This window comes from Spea bombifrons, chromosome 2 (assembly GCF_027358695.1).
Source record: "Spea bombifrons isolate aSpeBom1 chromosome 2, aSpeBom1.2.pri, whole genome shotgun sequence".
NCBI classification, from domain to species: Eukaryota; Metazoa; Chordata; class Amphibia; order Anura; family Pelobatidae; genus Spea; species Spea bombifrons.
This window is the reverse complement of record NC_071088.1, coordinates 68,200,890-68,219,752: the sequence shown is the minus strand read 5'-3', so window position 1 is coordinate 68,219,752 and position 18,863 is coordinate 68,200,890. Positions and strand designations below refer to the sequence as shown.

General features: G+C 39.0%; 1 protein-coding gene across 1 annotated transcript; it reads right to left on the bottom strand.

Annotated features, from left to right (window-relative positions):
* Window positions 1-3,025: 3,025 nt before the first annotated feature.
* STK40 (serine/threonine kinase 40) lies at window positions 3,026-16,696 on the bottom strand. The gene is made up of 11 exons (XM_053454656.1): window positions 16,577-16,696; window positions 8,921-9,035; window positions 8,123-8,208; window positions 7,355-7,498; window positions 6,790-7,020; window positions 6,288-6,340; window positions 5,636-5,751; window positions 5,071-5,215; window positions 4,621-4,740; window positions 3,554-3,635; window positions 3,026-3,295 (listed from the first exon to the last, which is right to left on the bottom strand). Exons 2-11 carry the CDS (start codon window positions 9,030-9,032, stop codon window positions 3,050-3,052), a joined length of 1,335 nt encoding a protein of 444 aa, XP_053310631.1. The 5' UTR covers window positions 9,033-9,035; window positions 16,577-16,696; the 3' UTR covers window positions 3,026-3,049.
* Between the last annotated feature and the right edge of the window lie 2,167 nt (window positions 16,697-18,863).

The window sequence follows — 18,863 nt, the reverse complement described above, 5'->3', positions numbered from 1 at the left end:
ATTTTGGCTGAATGAGCACAAATTGCAGGCAAACGTTCTTATAGAAAGCCTTCCTAGAAGAGGTCTTAGTTGAAGGGGCACTCCACAGTGATGCCCATGGATTTGGTACAGGATGTCCAACAAGCGCATATTAGGAGCGATGGCCAGATTTCAGACATACAAAATTAAATTTATTTTAAAAAAAACACTATGTATGCATGTATATTTACGTGGGGAGGGGCCACTTGACCTTACATGCATATGGGCCTAAAATACATTGTGGCTCCTTACATAACTATCAGATACAGAGACTTGTTCAAATCACCGCCAGAAATGCATTAAGGGATTTTCTTCTTTATTTCATAGCGATATGGTGAAACAAAACACCATCAACATCTGTGAATATAAATTCAAGCGACAAGTTGCCCCCCAAAACAATTAACAGTATCGAGGAGATTAAAATGCTTTTTATTAAAATAAAGACATTTTAAACATATCCACAAATTAAAAAGAACCCACTTCTGTAATATTTAGCTGTCAGTTCTGGGGCTATCAAAGAAAAAAAATACAAGGAGAGGATTCACACAAATTTTGAATGACGACATTTCAAGCCTTGTTCACACAATTTTTTAATTAAGGGATAATGCGTTTCATGAACTTTGTTTCAAAACATTGAAAAGACAGCGATTTTTTCCTCTGTATCCTTCCCAAAGTTCAGCTACCAGGCATTGTCCAAGAAGAAAAATATAGATCTGCCACAGGCAGAGCAGTTCTTTAAACCTAAAAATACAATGTGTACTCTTGTCAGCTCAAGATTAATTCACGTAATTTGCACACAAATCAAAATCTAGATATCCATGGTCCGAGGTCCACTTTTTCAGCTAGAAAAGCTGTATTGCCTGGGAGATGCTTATTATCACACTGCCAAAGGTTAAATGTATTAATTTTAAAAGCATGAAGCTGGTATCTAGGGTATATGTACTCTTTTTACAGAACAAACAGCTGGCTGGCCGCTTTTCACTGTGTGAACCAATTGCCCCCAAGGGACAGTTTCATGCTTTACTGGATACACTACTAGTTTCAGCTTACACACAAAAGAAAATTATGTTATCGCCACATTTCATAGTACTAGGAAGCAGGACTGGAATCCAATTGCCTTAACTTTCTTTCGTGGAAGAGGTCCACAGAGATCCTGGCAAACACGAGGACTTGCAAATCTCTCTGTAATACCCAGGAGCCTAATTCACCGAGAGGTGAAAAAAGAAAACAAAACAAAATAGCCTCTACTCATTTTATAATTTTCTGAACTTGAGGCCAAGAGGACAAATATGGAATTTGAAGCAGAATAAGACAACCTGAATTTCAGTGGAACAGGAGGTGATAGGTCATTGGGAAATGATTTGGTTTCAACAGATCACACTTTGAAAGCAATGTTAAAAGTAATGGTTGATTTGAACCTACATCTGCCATTAACTTTGCGGTATATGGAAAAAGCATTCTCAGGTAACTAACTTGTTTCCTTGGTATTTGAGGGGGATAGATTAAATGACATAGGCCAGTGGCAGATTTAATTGACCACTGCCAGAAGTACGTGTGCCACAGTAAGTTCTGTATGAAATGTAAGACATCTCAAAAGGGACAGGCTTCATATAAAGTAAAAAGGTATTGGGCAAGAGGGAAGGGAGTAATGGGGGGAGTCACATGCTTCCAGGTGATGAAATACAGTTGGAGGGCACAAAATTATCATGGCAAGATAATGGCATGAAAAATGGCTCAGGTGTTGGAAACCTTTATACTCTCTCATTAGCACTCTGCACGCTATTCCATTCATCAGCAGAGCAAGTTTCCAACTCTGTGATGCTCTGTGCGCAAGATAGGTTTGGGTGGTGAAGATGGCACAAATAATGTCAGAGCACCAATAATGGTGAGGAGACAAGATCTTCCAATTTCAAGTAACAATACAGAAAGAAAAAACAATGTCAATGGAGGGGGGGATACCATGTGAGAATGCGTATTTTCTAACAGGAAGAAAAAGTCTTCATTAACGGTTCCTGTAATTAGTATTTGGGAAAGCAGTCACAGCCTACTTTTAGGGAGACCTGAGATCAAAAACAAACACATTTTGCTTGCATGTACATCTAGACTTACTAAACCCAAGCAAGCTCAACACAGTTATTAGTCCATTGGGATAAAATGTGAAACCTAACTCACCCACCCCGTGCTTTGTATAGTGACAGAGAGATAGTCTGATAATTAGAATAAATACACAACCAATACCATACGGAATAAAATAGAACTGTCAGACAACAAGGGAAAGAGCATATGGGATGTTATAAGCCTAGCAGGTTATAACACAGCTTATTCTAAGAGGATATTGCAATCCAAAGGATGTTCAATATCAAATATATATCTCTATATAAGGACATATATATTTATATATGTACACATATTAGCTAGGTGATGTCACCCTGTTAGGTAAGCAGAGGGACAAAACTGAATATAGCAAATAAAAAGGAGAAAATATGCTCCATAGACTCCTAATGCTGTATGTTTAAAACTCAATGCTAATAAGAGAGGTAGATTTAATGTCTATGTGTAGAACTATTGGGGGGAGCATGGGACAAGGCAATCACAAAAAACTGCAATGGGATCATGTCCTTCTGCAACACTGGGCAAAGTTAAAGTGACAGGTTTTGCAAGGCAATGTCTCCACCAACATATCTCTGCAGTTGTACCCAAATAACCCAGTGTCCATGAACCATCCACAATGCAAAAAGGGGAAAAAGGTATGCGTGTGTTACGGTGCATATCGGAGTCTTCACAAATAAGATTGCTACATTACTTTGTTTCTTTTTTGTGCTGGAAAGTGTATTGCTTTAAAAGGCAAGGGAAAGGCCAGGATACTTTGTGTGCAATGATACTCATCAAGGTGTAATAAAAAAAAAAAAAAAAAAAAAAAAAAGCAGGTGTGGGGGAGGAGAAATATAGCACCGTGTAAACCTTTCAGCATTGAAAGATATTCCCCCAACCTAGATTTCCCCAAAGATGAAGCGCTTTGAGACGCAACACGTTAGTGAGGGCTGGGGAGAGTTATGTGTGGAGGAGGAAGGTATTGCTGGGCCAGAATGGCAGCGTCCAAAGGGCTCATGGGCTGAGCATCATACCCCAGTCTTCTAATGGGGGGGAAATTTCCAAAGTGACGTTTCTGTGGGAAGCTTTTTGCTTCATGGATTGTGTTTTTCTCTTCTGCCAGTAGCAGCTGCTGCCGCATGTAATTCTCAAACTCATACTGAGAAGATTCTTCTGTAACTTTTGCCTACAAAACAAGTAAACAATTTTTTAATTCAAAAGCTGCCCAGCTAGTAATCCCTGCATTTTAACAGATAATCCTTTTATTTAAAATGCATGCAAGTTGTAGTCTCCTCATAACTTCCCTTCAGAAACTGCATCGATACATACAGGTTTTATCAATAGACAGATAAAAAGAACTGGACAATACTATGGACTATGATTACTATTAATATTACTTTGCAATTAAGTCAATCTGGCCAGGCTCGTTTCCTACGAAGTTTACCTCTTGAGGATTTTCTGGGCTTGTCACGTGATCAATGTCAGGAACAACTTGTAATGGGCCGCTGAGAGACGACATAGACTGCCTGATGATATCATCCAAAAGAAGAGGGGGGAAAATATGAAAAAAATACCTCAGCAGCCTTCAACGCAAAGATAAATCTAGAGGGACTTGTGAAACTGAAATTAGCGTCCAATATGTAAACTGAGATTCTAAACCTGGCAATTCAAATAAAATCAGGATAAAACAAAACCACATGGGCCAAGTACATGAAACTGAATGTGATGGAAAAGAACCATTTAACCTATCCACTGGGAGGGTGGTAGATAAGTGGAACAACCTCCCGGCCTAAAGAACACTTCCTTAAGTAGCACCTAAGCCTAGAGTTTGGGCTGGTTTTAAAAGTGGGATGCTTGAGTGCAAGAACTGGCAGGATAATTGAAGACAGATTTTCTTATTTCACATAAGTGTGCTTGATGAAGCAATACACATACCATGCGGTATGGGCTCGGCCTACCAACATTTGTATAGGGGTGAAGGCAATTCTCTCATTAACTATACACCTTTAAAATATTCTAATGTTTGAGTGGGTACATTTGAGTTGTTAAATTTAGCCAACATATTTGTCTTAACACCTTTAACGTTTGTAAGCCTGCAACACATTAAGGGTTAAACAGGCAAACTATTTAAAGCCTACTTCACTATTTGGCAAATGTAACAGCCGTTTTTCTCACCTCCCATGGGATGCTTTGATGTGGCGGATTTGAATATTTGTCCATCTTTATTAACTATGGTTATTGCTAGCACCCAGTTAATTAGGATTTAACAAAATCAAACTGTGTGCCTAAAATACAAAGCTATATAAAAGGCTAATCAGCCATCATTCTTGTATGTAGCTGTTGGAAGTTATCCTTTATGTATGCGCAATGAACTTCTGTGCATTGTGTCACTCTCATTCGCTCACAAACAAGCTACAACACAACTACAGGGTTCACCAATTAATAAAGGTTTCTATAGATAGTGTGAAAATGTAGTTTGTTTTTTTCCAGGTTAGAGCAAAGCTCACTTACCATGAAGAGATTATGCCACCAAGAGACTCTAGGACTTCGGAAGCAGTCAAACGCTGCTGAGGGTCTAGAACCAGCAATTTGCGTATGAGACACACAGTGTTTTCAGATACTCTCCCATCTCTAACGATAAGAAAATAAAAGACCATAAATGAAATGGTACAGCGGTATGCATGATTAAGGTAAGCAGAGCGTAGAAAAATAATCTTAAATCAAATAGGACAAGTTCTTTTATTCAGGATGTCCTCCATTTTGGAAACAAACGGGGATTAAAACCGTATTAGAATCATGCAGACTATATGCTGTTAAATTCAAGTATGCTTTTGTATTTACTATGTATAATTTTGTATTTGTTATGTTACAAAAATGTTTTTACTTTTTAAATTTTAATTAAAAACATTTAAAAAGAATCATGCAGCACTGAACACAGTCATAAGCACAGGGCACACTTACTCTGGGATAGAGTACTCTGCAGCTTTGATTTTGCGGAAGAGTTCCTGAGGTATGCTGTCATAGAACGGAAATTGTCCGTACAGCATGGTGAAAAGGACCACTCCCAGGGCCCACATGTCACTTGGCTTCCCACGGTATGGTCGACCTACATATGCCAAAGAAAAGGTAAATTAGCGGCCTTCAAGACACACAGGCACAGGCCGCAGCATATTATGCATCTTTTCTATGGACTTTTCGTAGGACAGCAATTCATAAAAAAAAACCTAAGCCTGTCACCTTTCCCAGGAATTCTACCAAGCACGTGAGGGAAAGAAGATTGTGAAAACTAAAAGGCACACAAATGAATAATTGCACAATTAAGCAAAAATGGGAACCCTGCAGAGCTACAGTATGTGCCCACAGGGAGAAGTACAAATACATATTTCACTACATATATAGTTTTTTTTTTTAATTATAAAAATCAATAATACTAATAGGTGGTGCAAGCAGCACGAATAGTTAGCCGTTTACACAAAGAATGGTTCACATCCAGAACATTGCCCTGGAATTTAAGTATATTACTCACCGCTAAGCACATCAGGACTGATATATGCTGGACTTCCCCGCTGATCTTTCAACAAGTCATCTTCGCTTACTAAGTGTTTGCCAAGGCAAAAGTTGGTGATTGTTATTCTATGAGTCCTAAGATTAAGGGAAAAAAAAAAGGTACATTTTTAGATGAAGGAAAACAAAAAAAAATAAATAAATAAAAGAACTGCATTTAAAATGTTTGGTTTTTATTTTTTGGATTGCACATTTCCATGTGCTCTAGTTACAGATCTGAGCATCAATTATTTTGCCGATGTCTGCGATGTGGGCAGCAGAGATTACAAAGCAACAAGATGGCTACAGGGCATGTGTAGTAAGAAGCATGACACCCCTATTTTCATGTTAAATGCATATGCATTTAATGGAAGGATGTGCAGTATTTTTTTTGGTTATTGGAGGTACAAACATTGTTAATGTTGTAAATGACTACTGTAGCTGGAAACAGATTATTTATAATGGAATATATTTATAGGTGTACAGATCATCAGCAGCAATAACTCATGTGTTCCAATGGCACATTGAGAAAGCTAATCCAAGTGATCTCAAACTTTTGAATGGTGTAAATAAACCAGCAAGCTTAGGATCTTCTGAGCTACATTTTGGTGTAATTTAAGACAAAACAACCTTACCTCTTGTTCAGCACCATGTTACCAAGTTTCAGGTCTCTATGCACAATGTTTTTCTGTAGAATAAAACAAAACCTGGTCAAGATCCTACATCATCCAGTATACTAAATGCAGCCAAAACATGTTCAATGCCGACATTAATACACCAAAGAGAATGATGGGTTTTCGAAATAACAAACCCTTTTACACTGTGCTTTTGACAGTGCCATTAACAGCGAATATGGGTTAGTATTAATGTACCTGAGCTTAAGAGAGCTGTTCTACAGCATTATAGATTGCATTCATTGGGTGGACATATGGTTTACAGTTCTAAATTAGAGACCAAAAGTATAAGACAGAATATCACCTCAACAAATAATTCTGTACATGCATAGCAAGTCATTTCAAAGATCAGCAACAGTAAGAAAATTACACAGATGCAAGAAAGCAGCAACAGGAACCAAAATGCCTAGCCAGTTGGCACTTATCACACCCAATTAAGGTTACTATCTGGCAATGATCTTACCTTGTGCAGTGCTTCCACAACTCTCACAACATCATAAAATATCACCACAGTTTCTCTCTCCCCAAGTCGCTTCTCTTTTATGACATAATGCTGCAGGTTGATGAGATCGGCAGTTTTGTCGCTGAAGTCGTGTGCACAGAGGCAGTCCAGCACCAGGCATATCCGTTTCCGAGTCTTTCTCATCAGCTTGTTGGCATCCAGGACATCTTCAACAATCTCACATGTCCGGTCCTGAAGATCCAAGGGAAACGGGAGAGGCAATCATTAATACGAGATACACAGAGATAAGGCAAGTATGTAGATTAAATACATACTAAAATTAACAAGACTGACACTAGTGCACTGGTAGATTACACGTAGCAGTATGTGAATAAAGCAAATACAATGAACAAGACCCAGGTATTCATGCAAGATTTCCCTCCTCCTCAACATATCAGTAACCACTTCCTCCGTCAAGGAATTTGAAAGCCCACAATACCAAGACGGTTAAATTAATGCAAGTCATTGAAGCAGCAACCTTCCAATAGCACTCTAGATGAGGCACATTTGCAGATAATGCAGTTACCTGGAAAAGGCCATGGTGATGTACAACTCCATCCTGGTTATGAAGTAGGGACAGAAGAGAGTATTCTGTGTGCAGTAGCATTTTGCCTTGCCGTTCCTCTTGAGTTTCCCCCACCTTATCTCCTCTATCCTCCAAGCTCAGGATCTGTTGGATAAAAAAAAATAAAATAAATAAATAATAATAAAAAAAAGATAGTGGCTTTTACATTATAGCGGCTTACTGAGGATCACTAAGGCTTTTATTCAAGGGCAGCTGAACAAATGAAGTGTGTAACCCCCGTTTACCTTGATGACATTGGCAACCTAATGTACTAGGCTCACATGTAAGTACATAAACGTACACGCAAGTTTCATTTAACAGAATTTGTGACAGGAGTCTAGTGGGAGGTGAGTAAGACGCCTTGAAACATTTGTGAAAACTCTGGCATAACAAACACCCAAAACAAATGGGCACGACCATCTCATTAATAGAACCTAAAGTGAATGTTTCAATTGTGTTGCTTATAGATCATGTTAGTTAAGCAGTTATCTATAATAAATAAAATAAAAAAGTTTAGCTAAAGTGCTAGCAAAACTGTTACACTTGGTCAATCAAATCAGAACCTGCAATGCTGGCCCCTGCTAACAGGAGAGTCCTGGCTGTCACTAGCATGGCCCACCCAAACCAAAGTAGGGATATGGTCGGCCTATCCCCTCACTTGTAGGGACTCCAGTTTACTATTACACTAATAATAAAACTGAATATTTTTTCCTGTGAAGAACAACTCACCTTTAACTGGTAGAAGTCATCTGTTCCATCCTTTCTTGCCAGGCATTGTACAATACTGGGCACAGGAGAGTTTCCTAAACGGGGACCTAGCCAGAAACAGAAACAATCAAAATGTGCATATGCCAACATCATAGAATATGCAGATCTAAGGCAGACTCGTGTTAATGTTCAATTGCAAGCAAAAAATAAAAAAATAAGCTGTCATTTTACAGTAACAAAATGAAAAAAAAATGCTGGAAAGTTATTCAAGGTAATTGAGCAACACTGTGAAGGCTCTTCTTGGCCATGAAAATTATTCAGTAAAGAGTTTCACCTCACTCACTTTATTATGCGTTATGAAGGGCCAAACCTAGTGAGATTCTGCAGTATGAAAATCTTTCTTGATTTTTTTGAATAATCTGTCATTATGCAAGCAGGTCCTTCTTGCAGAGAAATTAAATAAGGATGGCCCTTTATATGCATAGTAAATTCAATGAGTGGAAATCACAAGCTTCCATTTAGTGTGTAAAGCCCAATGTCACCATATCCAACAGTTATGGTAGGGACGGTCAAATCAAATTGATGCATTCCATAAACTAAACAGACACGTTTAGTATACCTAATTAACAGACATACATAAATACGCAGAATAACTTAAAGGAGACAGAGAAAGAACACATTTCCACACTAAGCCTAACACAGGAACATAATAACATCGGCATGAGCTGACAATTCCATGAGGGACTATACTGACTGCAAAAAAACAAAGTATACCATACAATCATACGACTTGTTACTACAAGTGGCCTGCAAGCTTACCCAGAATGAATGGTCCGGCCCGCTTTGCGTTGCTTCCGGAGATAGTGGTACATAGGGCCTTTGACCTGGAGGAGGTTTCCCCGGCATCCCTCTCAGAGAGTCTTCTCTTCATCCTCTATACCGGCAAAGGGAGATGCAAGCGTAAGTGAAACGATAACCACATCACTCCATCCAAACACAGATTGAACAGTCTGTTTCTAAACAGATGGAGCCCTGGCTGCTTTCATAAGCAAAACTAGCTTTAAGCAGCATGTAACGGAAACGCTCAGCCTTAAGAACTGCAAGTGGATTAACAAGAACGGAAAGAAAACCTCTTTTCTTCCTCTCTGCCACATACAAATGTTAAACACACAGAGCACAGACTATAGTTTCTAGCATCACAATGGTTATGTTTTAGTAGAAACTTGAATGCTCCTACCGATTACACCACATTGCATGAAACCGATCTTTATATAGGACTCTAAGTGTTAAAAGGCGATTGTTTTTTTCCTCCAGCATATTGAAAAAGGATATGTAGAAAGAATAACACCTTTCCCAGTTTACATAGCATTTCACTTCAGCTTTACACACCCTTGTGTATTTAATGAGCATCTAGAGATTGCTTATCAAACCCTTTATGTTTCATGCAAGCTGCAAAAAAAAGGATGAGGTCATTATTACATCACCTCCATAAACATATATTAAACAAAAAGGAAAGGGTCGAGCTACTTATTGAATCAGGTGTTTTCATTTACCGAAACCAACATTGGTTCTTTACAATTTCATGGTTAGCTCCCTGCCTGGATCAGACGTTTTAGTTGGGGCTGGGAGCTTAATGCAAGTATCAGTCATTGCAAAACCAGCGTCAAATGTAGTTCTCTTGTTCTTCCAGACAAGGGTCTCCATCGAACCACTCACCATGTGAACGTATAAAATCTGCCCCTCATGTGCATCCTAAAAGTCTACAAGAAGTATTTACATACAGGATACACATATTGGGGATTTCAGCGGGTCAGAATCCAAAAGCCTACCATAGAGGCCTGAAATGATGAATTTTCCTTTGCAAGCTTGTAGTTTACGCAATGCCCAAGTATCCAAACATACTCACTCCACAGGTTGAAAAAACCCTGCGTTATTTAAAGACATTTCAGAAGCTTTAGGTTAGAACATATTCTTGCCTCCACTACGGTATTGCATTACATTGCGAGAAAACAATTACAATATCGACCGACGCACATGCTTATGTAGAGAAAAAAAAATTAGAGTGCAAAGTTTAAAAAGTGATCTCATCGCCATAACACTAGTGGGCGGTTCCTGATGATCGGATCATTCTATTGGTTGCTATGCTACTAAAATCACTTTCTGAAAACCCCCTAGTATCCGGTGTCAAGCCACTCCAACAGACCGAAGGGATGCACAGTATTTTATGAAGTGGCTATATGCCAAATATTATAATATTATAAAGTCTATCCATTTAATGTGTATAATCTACCTACCTGTGGACAACTGCATTAGGACTATTCAACTGAACACCAATGTTTAATATTTTCACCAAAATAAAGTCCCAAAATAAATATCCACTAACAATTGTAACCCCTGTGCTAATTCTACTTGGAGGAACAGAGAAGATACAACAGCTTTTCCTACTCAACAGTGTGTAAAAAGAAAGTCATTCAAATCTTAATTACCAAACTGCAAGCGCCACAAGATCCCACTTACTCCTCGCGTTTTCCTGAAGCTCTGCAGCACTTTGCTCCCACACACAGATGTGCAACGCCAGAGGGGAAATGTACTTTCCCACTCAACACTGCAAATATAAATAACGTAAATGGCCAGGTTTCAGGCGATCTTTCCTAGCGAGCACAACTCACAAGGAATTGACTGCCACCTGTCAGTATTTCAAGCGGGGTCACTAGACGGCTGTTAGAATCTACGTTAAGCATTTATTTTTGGACTTGTACCGCATTCGCAACAAAGTCAGTTAAAGAATCATGTGGCTAATATCCCGACCGTTCAAATGCCAAATCCGGTGCCCAAAAAGCCCCATAGTCGTCCCTTATTTCAATGGCTTCATGTTTCCCCAAGCAAAAATACATGCATTTCAGTTAGGCACGACAGGAAAACCAGAAACTGAACTATACATGTGTATGACAATATGCACTACATAGGACAGCTGACAGCTCCCTTTAAATAATTATGGTGCTCCCCTTGTAAATGCAGACTGCCCTGTCCCCATTCCTACAGCCACTCAATGATAAGAGTACCATAAAGTAGTAGGGGAGCTGCAGTTTTTTTTTTTTAATGCATACTAGAGTAATCATAAAAATGTATTTTTTTCTTTCAATTGTGGAATGACTATTACTTTGCCCTTGAATCTGTGCAAGATATACCGTAGTTAAGTTGTTTTAATTTAGTCATTTTCCTCTAAAAGGTCAGCTTTTTATTTATGCAACGTATCCCCATTGTTCATAAGCTTCATAACTTATTTTAGGTTATAATAAAAAAAAAATACAAAAAAAAAATGTAGTATTTTAATATGCATGGCTTCCTTGTTTTCTAGACTAAAATTTAACATCCCACACGTGTTAAAATAAAAAGGTAGTTTTGCTTCTTTCCTCTGAAGGCTTAATCACATGAACAAAAAAAACTTTTACAAAGCATTTTCAGTTCCTACGGCATTAACCTCTCAAGGCCTGATTTTGTATCACATGACAGAACAATGAAATATCTTCCATCGAAGGAATGTCGGTAAAACGTATGTGTATTCAACAGTCCTAGCAATGACGCTTCTAATACTGCACACAAAAAAAGTTAAAAAGAATGGCGTTTGAGCAGACAAATCACAGGAATGTACATGCTGCTGTTAGAGATACTTTGCCGAGGAGCGTGACAATTGACTCAAACACGTCTGTGTGTGTATAAGAGCAGCTATGCCAGAACAAAGCCCCTTTTACGTTTATTCAGAGGTGCGTGGGAACACGTTCTTTCCATACAAGCTAGCTTCCAGCCCGGCTTTAGGCAAGCAGTACACCAAAGCCGACAGGATAAAAGGGTTATATAAGGGGACTAACAGAGGCGGGGGATAGCACAGTGTTAAGAAGCTACAAGAATATAATTCTGCAAAAAGGATACACATTACATAAAAAACATTCGCGTTCAGGGCCATGTGCTGGAGAACTAACAGAAAAAATATAAAGCGTTGAATAAAGGTCTTAGAGTAGCATAAAAACTGCACCGACATGTGATTTTATAAATGTGGATGTTTATAATGGAAACACATATCACATTCCTCTAGTCCTTTCCTGCTAGTCTGCATATAGTATATTGTTTTCATATTTATCTGATTACTTTTATTTAGCTGCCTATCTTTTTAAGGGTATATATTTAACCCTCTTTAGTGAATAGACCCCAACAAGGCTCTGGTAATAAACTTGCCACACATATGACACAACTGGTCTAAACCCACGAAAATGTTTGTTGCCCATGCCACAAAAGGCGGCATACTGCTAGCTTTTATACAAGACAAAAATGGATTTTAGTAACCGATTATAAACACTTTAACAGAGCAGGGGAGGTACAGATCTCTAAAACATTCCCATGGCAGACAATGTGACATCGATTTGCAAGTTCTGAATATATTATGCCACCCAAAACCCTATTTAATTATGAAGCCAATTACTTGACCGTGATTAATAGTGTATCCAATAGTTAGGACAGGCCTAAAGAGAGTGAATCAGATGTGTGGAACCTTGGGAAAATAAGCCAAAATCCAAATGTTCGAGCTTTTCGCTCGGCGAGTTAAAATACTGCAAGCTTAACTGACTGATTTCTAATGAGTTCAATCAGTATACCCTACCCGACGGTTAAAGATCCACGCAGGCGAGGGAAGCAAGGTGTTCTTCTGAAGGGAAGCAGTGTACACATAAAGGCTGAGAGACGCTAGGGTTCCCTGTTTACACAGCCACAACACAAGCTGGTGATGCATCACATTTTGCCTTGGGAACCTCGAGAGAAAGTTTAATGTACAAGTGAGTCACCGCATTTAACTGCACACTTCAATCTTTATCTAAGTGTCGAATCAGATTTTCCATACATGCTCAGAGGTTAGTTTTTGTTGCTTAACCAGTTAAAGTAATACACAGTAATTCCCATAACTGATGCAAAGGTTGATCCCAGTCTCTCAACTACAGAAGAAGGATTAAAAACAAAACATAATAAAAATTATATATATACATCCCCAGTGAGCATCTCCCATAAGGTCCAAGACAAAGTGCAGATGTATTGAGGGAGATTTCTTGTAACTCCGCTCACTTACTTAGCTATGCCTTATTATAAGCCATTATATAGAGCTCACTGGCATTTGCCCTTTGTAATGCATAGCGAAACCAGGCAGTCTCTCGCAGCTCTCCTGCAAACGCTATTTAGCGAATAATCAAACAAATGTAGAGAGGCACGAGCAAGTAATGGTGAAAGGTTAGGCACAGGTTGGTTAAAGTAGGATTAGTTGGAGAGACTAGGGCCCTGCAAAGATTCGACTTCAGTAGGTAGGCAAATGTGCACAGCTTGGCGTGCAGAGCATTAATCAACACTTCAGAACATTTTATTTTTTAAACATATAAAAAAAAATATTTAAGGTTTTTTGATTCAATTTGAGAATCAATAAAAAAGTCACAAGGCCCTAGGAGAGACCTCAAAGAACTAATTATTTTAGTTATTGCTTAACATACCCAAACATTTATAATATGCCAGACAAAAGGACAATACCATGTGGATTCTAACCACTACAATAAAGAATAGCTGAAAACTTGCCAAACACTAAAAAATAATAATAATAATAATATATATATATATATATATATATATATATATATATATATATATATATATAGTTTAGTCAGAACTTTTCCTCGAGGAAAGTGGTGAGTCTCCAGCAGTTAAACACCAATTCAAGGCTTTGTTCTCTGGCCATATACGATTATATAGCTAACCGTAATGCGTAAAGAGTGTATGCAAAATCCAGAATATGACAGGACACAGGAGCGTGTAACATGACACGGGATACGCTGTAAATGTGATGCAATACTGGAGGAGGAGAAGCTGAGAACACGCAGACTCTGCCACAAAACCGAAACTAACATCACAGAATACATAGGGACAGGTGAGTGCATTGACTAAAGGCAAGGTTAGGCTGACACATACTTAACCAAAAGAACCACTTGCTTTTAAAAACTTTGCAAAAGAAAAAAAAAAAAAAACATAGTTAATCGTAACATTTAATAAGTGGGCAATCATTTGAAAAAAATATTTCTAGAATTTCTGCAGATGCCCATACAAACTCGAAACACACAAGAAAAATAGATAGAAAATAGAATTTTCACTCAACAACTTGGCCAAACACAGTGTAATAGATTAGCATGCCACACTATTTCACAGTGTATAAAAAAACAAAAAATATTTAATGGTTAAAAGGCATGCGATAGTAAAACATCTTATTGCAGAAGCTATATAATTAACACACCCTGCAAAAGCATGTATAGGCAGCTGAGTCCTAACAACTTATGTAAACTTGTAATAACTGCTGTAGATTGTAGACAAATTAAGTAATATGCAGTCACTGCTTGAAATTGGGTGTGAAAATAAAATAGGAACATTGTCCCAGTATTTTACACTTTGGTGTAAAGATGTGAGCATGTCTTATCGGGACTGAAAACAGAATGTTACACTTCCATTATGTCGATTGCTATAGTCTATGGACCTACTGAATTGGAGGACTAGATAACAGTCTAGAAGTGTTTGTATTTGGACATTTTGCCCACAAAAATCTAATTTTCTATAAATCTGCATAACGCAATTTAAATTTGCATTGGCACATTCCACAAAGTTATTTTTGTGTTATAAAAGGACAACACTGCTATTTGCCCCAGCAGGGGTGCGAGGGATATCCCGCCTAAGGACAAATAACATCCAGTTTGTGTCAATGGGATTACCGAGGCATGATCTCAAGTGAAAACACAATCAATACTTTGATGAATTGGTCAGTATTGCACAACAATCGTTGAAAGAAAAAATGCATTTCCGGAAAAAGGAAAATTAATCTATTAATTTTAATTATTTTCATGGCATTTTACCTTACTTATAGAGCACCAGGCCATTCTGCAGCACTAACACAATAGGGATTATCTGGCAAAAATCATGAAAATAGTTCTGACAGAATTCCATCACATGCCCATTGCAATTTTTTTTTATATATATAGATCCAGCAGATTCTGTAGCGATGTTAAAACAGAGTCAGCAAAGTATTTGAACATCACAAACAACAAACTGGTACAAAAGGATTAGAGGGCTTTGCTCTTGTGATCTTACAATCTAATCGGTGGAAGTGAGAGGACTGCTTGGATGGGGATGAATTGGTCGAGACAGGAAAATCTGTAGAGGTTGTTGGTCCTTCTGATGGCTTGAATAGGATGATGGCTGAGAGTGTTAGGAAGAAAGGTTGTACGCTTCTTGGGGGGTGGGGGGAGGTCAAAGCTTTTGCAAGGTGCATACAAGAGACAAAGTCTGGCAGAACAAGCAAGGGAATTCCAGAGAAGGGGTCTGCATTAAACCTTACAAGCTTTAAAAAGCCAAGAAAGATGAATGCTTATTAAGGTACTCCTTGAAAACGCATTCTTCATAAAATAGAAAAGCTGCCCTCCTCCATGGCCTGACAATTCTTGCAAATGATTGGCTTCCAAAAGCCACTCAAAGGGCCAGAAAGCACATCTATTTAAATCGATGGGAGCACTTTTGGGACCCCAGCGCGTGTGCTGGCTGGAGGAGACTATATCACACATGCATGGAGAACACACGTTTGGCAGAACATCTCCTGCACGGCATATGGCTGGGATGTGGGGAAAGGGACAAAAGCATTTGGGGAAATTCTTTGGAACCCCCCATGCATTTGCAAAGGAAGACACAGCGAAAGTTTAAAGGGACCGGGCAGCCATAAAATGCATGAACACAATGAACACAATGGCTGCGGTGCCCCTTTAATAGCACATGTGGACTTTCAGTTTACTGCAAACCAAGTTTCTCACTTGCCCAAATTGAGCTCCATGCGTGTGCAGCTCAGCATGTGTTTGCAGGAACGCGTATAATGCAATTACCAGAAGTTCTTTGAAATGCAGTCAGGCATTACAGAGAAGTCACTAGCCGATACACATGATGCAAGCTTATTGTGCTTTCCATCAAGAACAATAATGCAATCGAAGCCATAACTGGAAGAAATGCAGTTCCAATGAAAAAGATGCGTTTTTTGCACAGAGTTTATTTTTTCAAAACCACAATAACCTTAGGTAACCGCATTGCTCCAACTAATACATACATACATACATACATACATACATACATACATACATAGCTGCAGGGCTGCTGTGCAACTATTCCTCTGTTTACCTTAACGCCACACCATCACAATACTAGCCAACAGCCTCCCTGCACACAAATGACTGCTCCAGTCGCACCAGTGACCGTTTAATGCCCCTATACAACAGACACCCTCCCCCTCAGCGCTGATTTACAAACATCTGAATACCCCAGCTGCTACGCATACCTGCACCTACTGATTACCCTTAACCTATTACGTTTACCATCAGCCCCCCGCCCCCGATAAAAATCCACTTCCCTCCATCTTCTCACCTCGGTGTGCAGCTGGCCCGGTTTTCTCAATCCGAGCTCATACCCCCTCGGTGCACCGGGCGACCAGGCCTCCGCCGCACACTAAGCCCGGCTCTCCATCCCTGCGCACTTGACAACGGAAATTGCGCACTAGTTTCAGCAAACACGACAGTAACCAATAGTATTCGGTTTAACAATCGTCGTAACCACGCCTCGCCAGACAGAACTTTTTACCTATTGGCTAAGTTCCATACACTACAGACGCATCCTCCCTGAGATTTTTGCCTACGCCTACTTTACAGAGTAATGACATCACTGTGAAAAGGGCGGTTTGCTGGTTGGTTAAGGTATGTGAATGGAGGTGGCTGTGATTGGTTGTTGGCAAAGAATGATTTTAAACCCATATTAAACAGCTGTTATCAAACGCATATGCTAATAAGAAGCTATGTGTACTGTGTGTGTATAACAAAGGCCACCCGCAAACCTCAAGTCGAATGCCATGTATTTAGAAAACATGAAAAATAAAATGCCAATATTTAGTATATTACAACTCGTGTATGCCCAAAAACTGTAATAGAAATTATTTAGAAATTAAGTCGCAAAATGGACAACTTTCATCCGTTTATCCCCCCTAGATTGTATGCTCTTTTGTGTGAACACAAATTAGTATGTGAGATAGGCCAGTGGAATATAGTGACTGAAAACAAGAGACAGCGCTTGGATAAATATAAAACGAATATACAAAGACAAAAATATACAGAACATTCAATAAAAGAAATACACAGATAAAAACAACATATATAAAAGACCTCAATGATTGGATACACACATATAAGTAAATCAAAAAACAGTGGAGTGGTGTATTCTATTCTGTTCAGTGGAATATAGTGTTGCTATATAAATCAATAAATAATAATAATAATAATTATGCACCAGAAGTGGCAGCGCACTCACTGACACTGCGCACCTGGAAATTACATCAATTCTCAGGTCAAGGGGGGAGGATGATTGCAACACGTTGCAGGACCCGATCAGATTGCCACTCAATGAGGGAGCTACAGGTCACAGGAAACATACAGTAGAGAAGTGACGAATGTAGTTAGTACTCTGTGTTTATATATATATACATATATATGATCACCTGCCTAATATTGTGTAGGTCCCCTCTTGTCACTGAAACAGCCTTGGCCCATCAAGGCATGGACTCCATTAGAGCTCTGAAGGTGTCTGGCACCAAAACATCGGCAGCAGATCCTTTAAGTCCTGAAAGTTGCCAGGTGAGGTCAAGGCTCCGTGAAGGCCAGTCAAGTTCTTCAATGCCAAACTCATCCAACCATGTCTTTATGGACCTTGCTTTGTGGTGCAGTCATGTTGGAATAGAAAATGGCCTTTCCCATTTTTCCACAAAGTTGGGAGCATAGCATTGTTCAAAATGTCTTTGTATGCATAATCATTAAGATTTCCCTTTACTGGAAGAAAGGGGCCTAGCCCAACCCCTAAAAAACAGCCCCAGACCATTATATCTTCTCCACCAAGCTTTACATTTGGCACAATGCAGTCAGACAGGTAACATTCTCCTGGCATCCGTTAAACCAAGAATAGCCCATCAGACTACCAAACAGAGAAGCATGATTCATCACTCACAGAACTTGTTTCTACTGCTCCAGAGCCCAGTGGCAGTATACTTTACATCACTCTATCTGACCCTCGGCATTGTACTTGTACTTGTAAAATAAAAAATAAAGTTTATTATTATGAGCAAGTGCTAGCATTTAAAATACCCAATTGGGTTTAATGGTTTGATAGGGTAAATTGGAGTGGCCGGGTTCAAAGATAGGCACATACTGACCAAAATGGGGGAAAAGGCGCACTTCCCAAATGTGGCTTTTTAGCCCCAAAACAACCAGACAAAGCAATCACTGTACAGTATCACTGTACTCAGGAGATGTTGCTGAACACATATTGGGGTGTTGTTTGACAGTGATTTATACTAGGAGTGGTAAATTCATACCTGAAGTACAATGTGCATGGGAAAAAACACAAAATAATACCATCACAACTTTTGACAAAGGCTGGTGGTGCAATTAGTGCATGGAAAGGGTTAAGAGAGCAGCATCTGAAATAACCTGGGGTGTCTAGTTTTGAAAAATATATGATTTGATGGGGTAAATGGGGCTGAGCATCTTCAAAGATGTCCCAAATAGGAGATGGTGGCAAAAGGACCATATGTCAAAGCTCCAAGTTAAAAAATGCGCACTTCCCAAATGTGGCATTTTACCTCCCAAACAACCTGACAAACCCATGCATT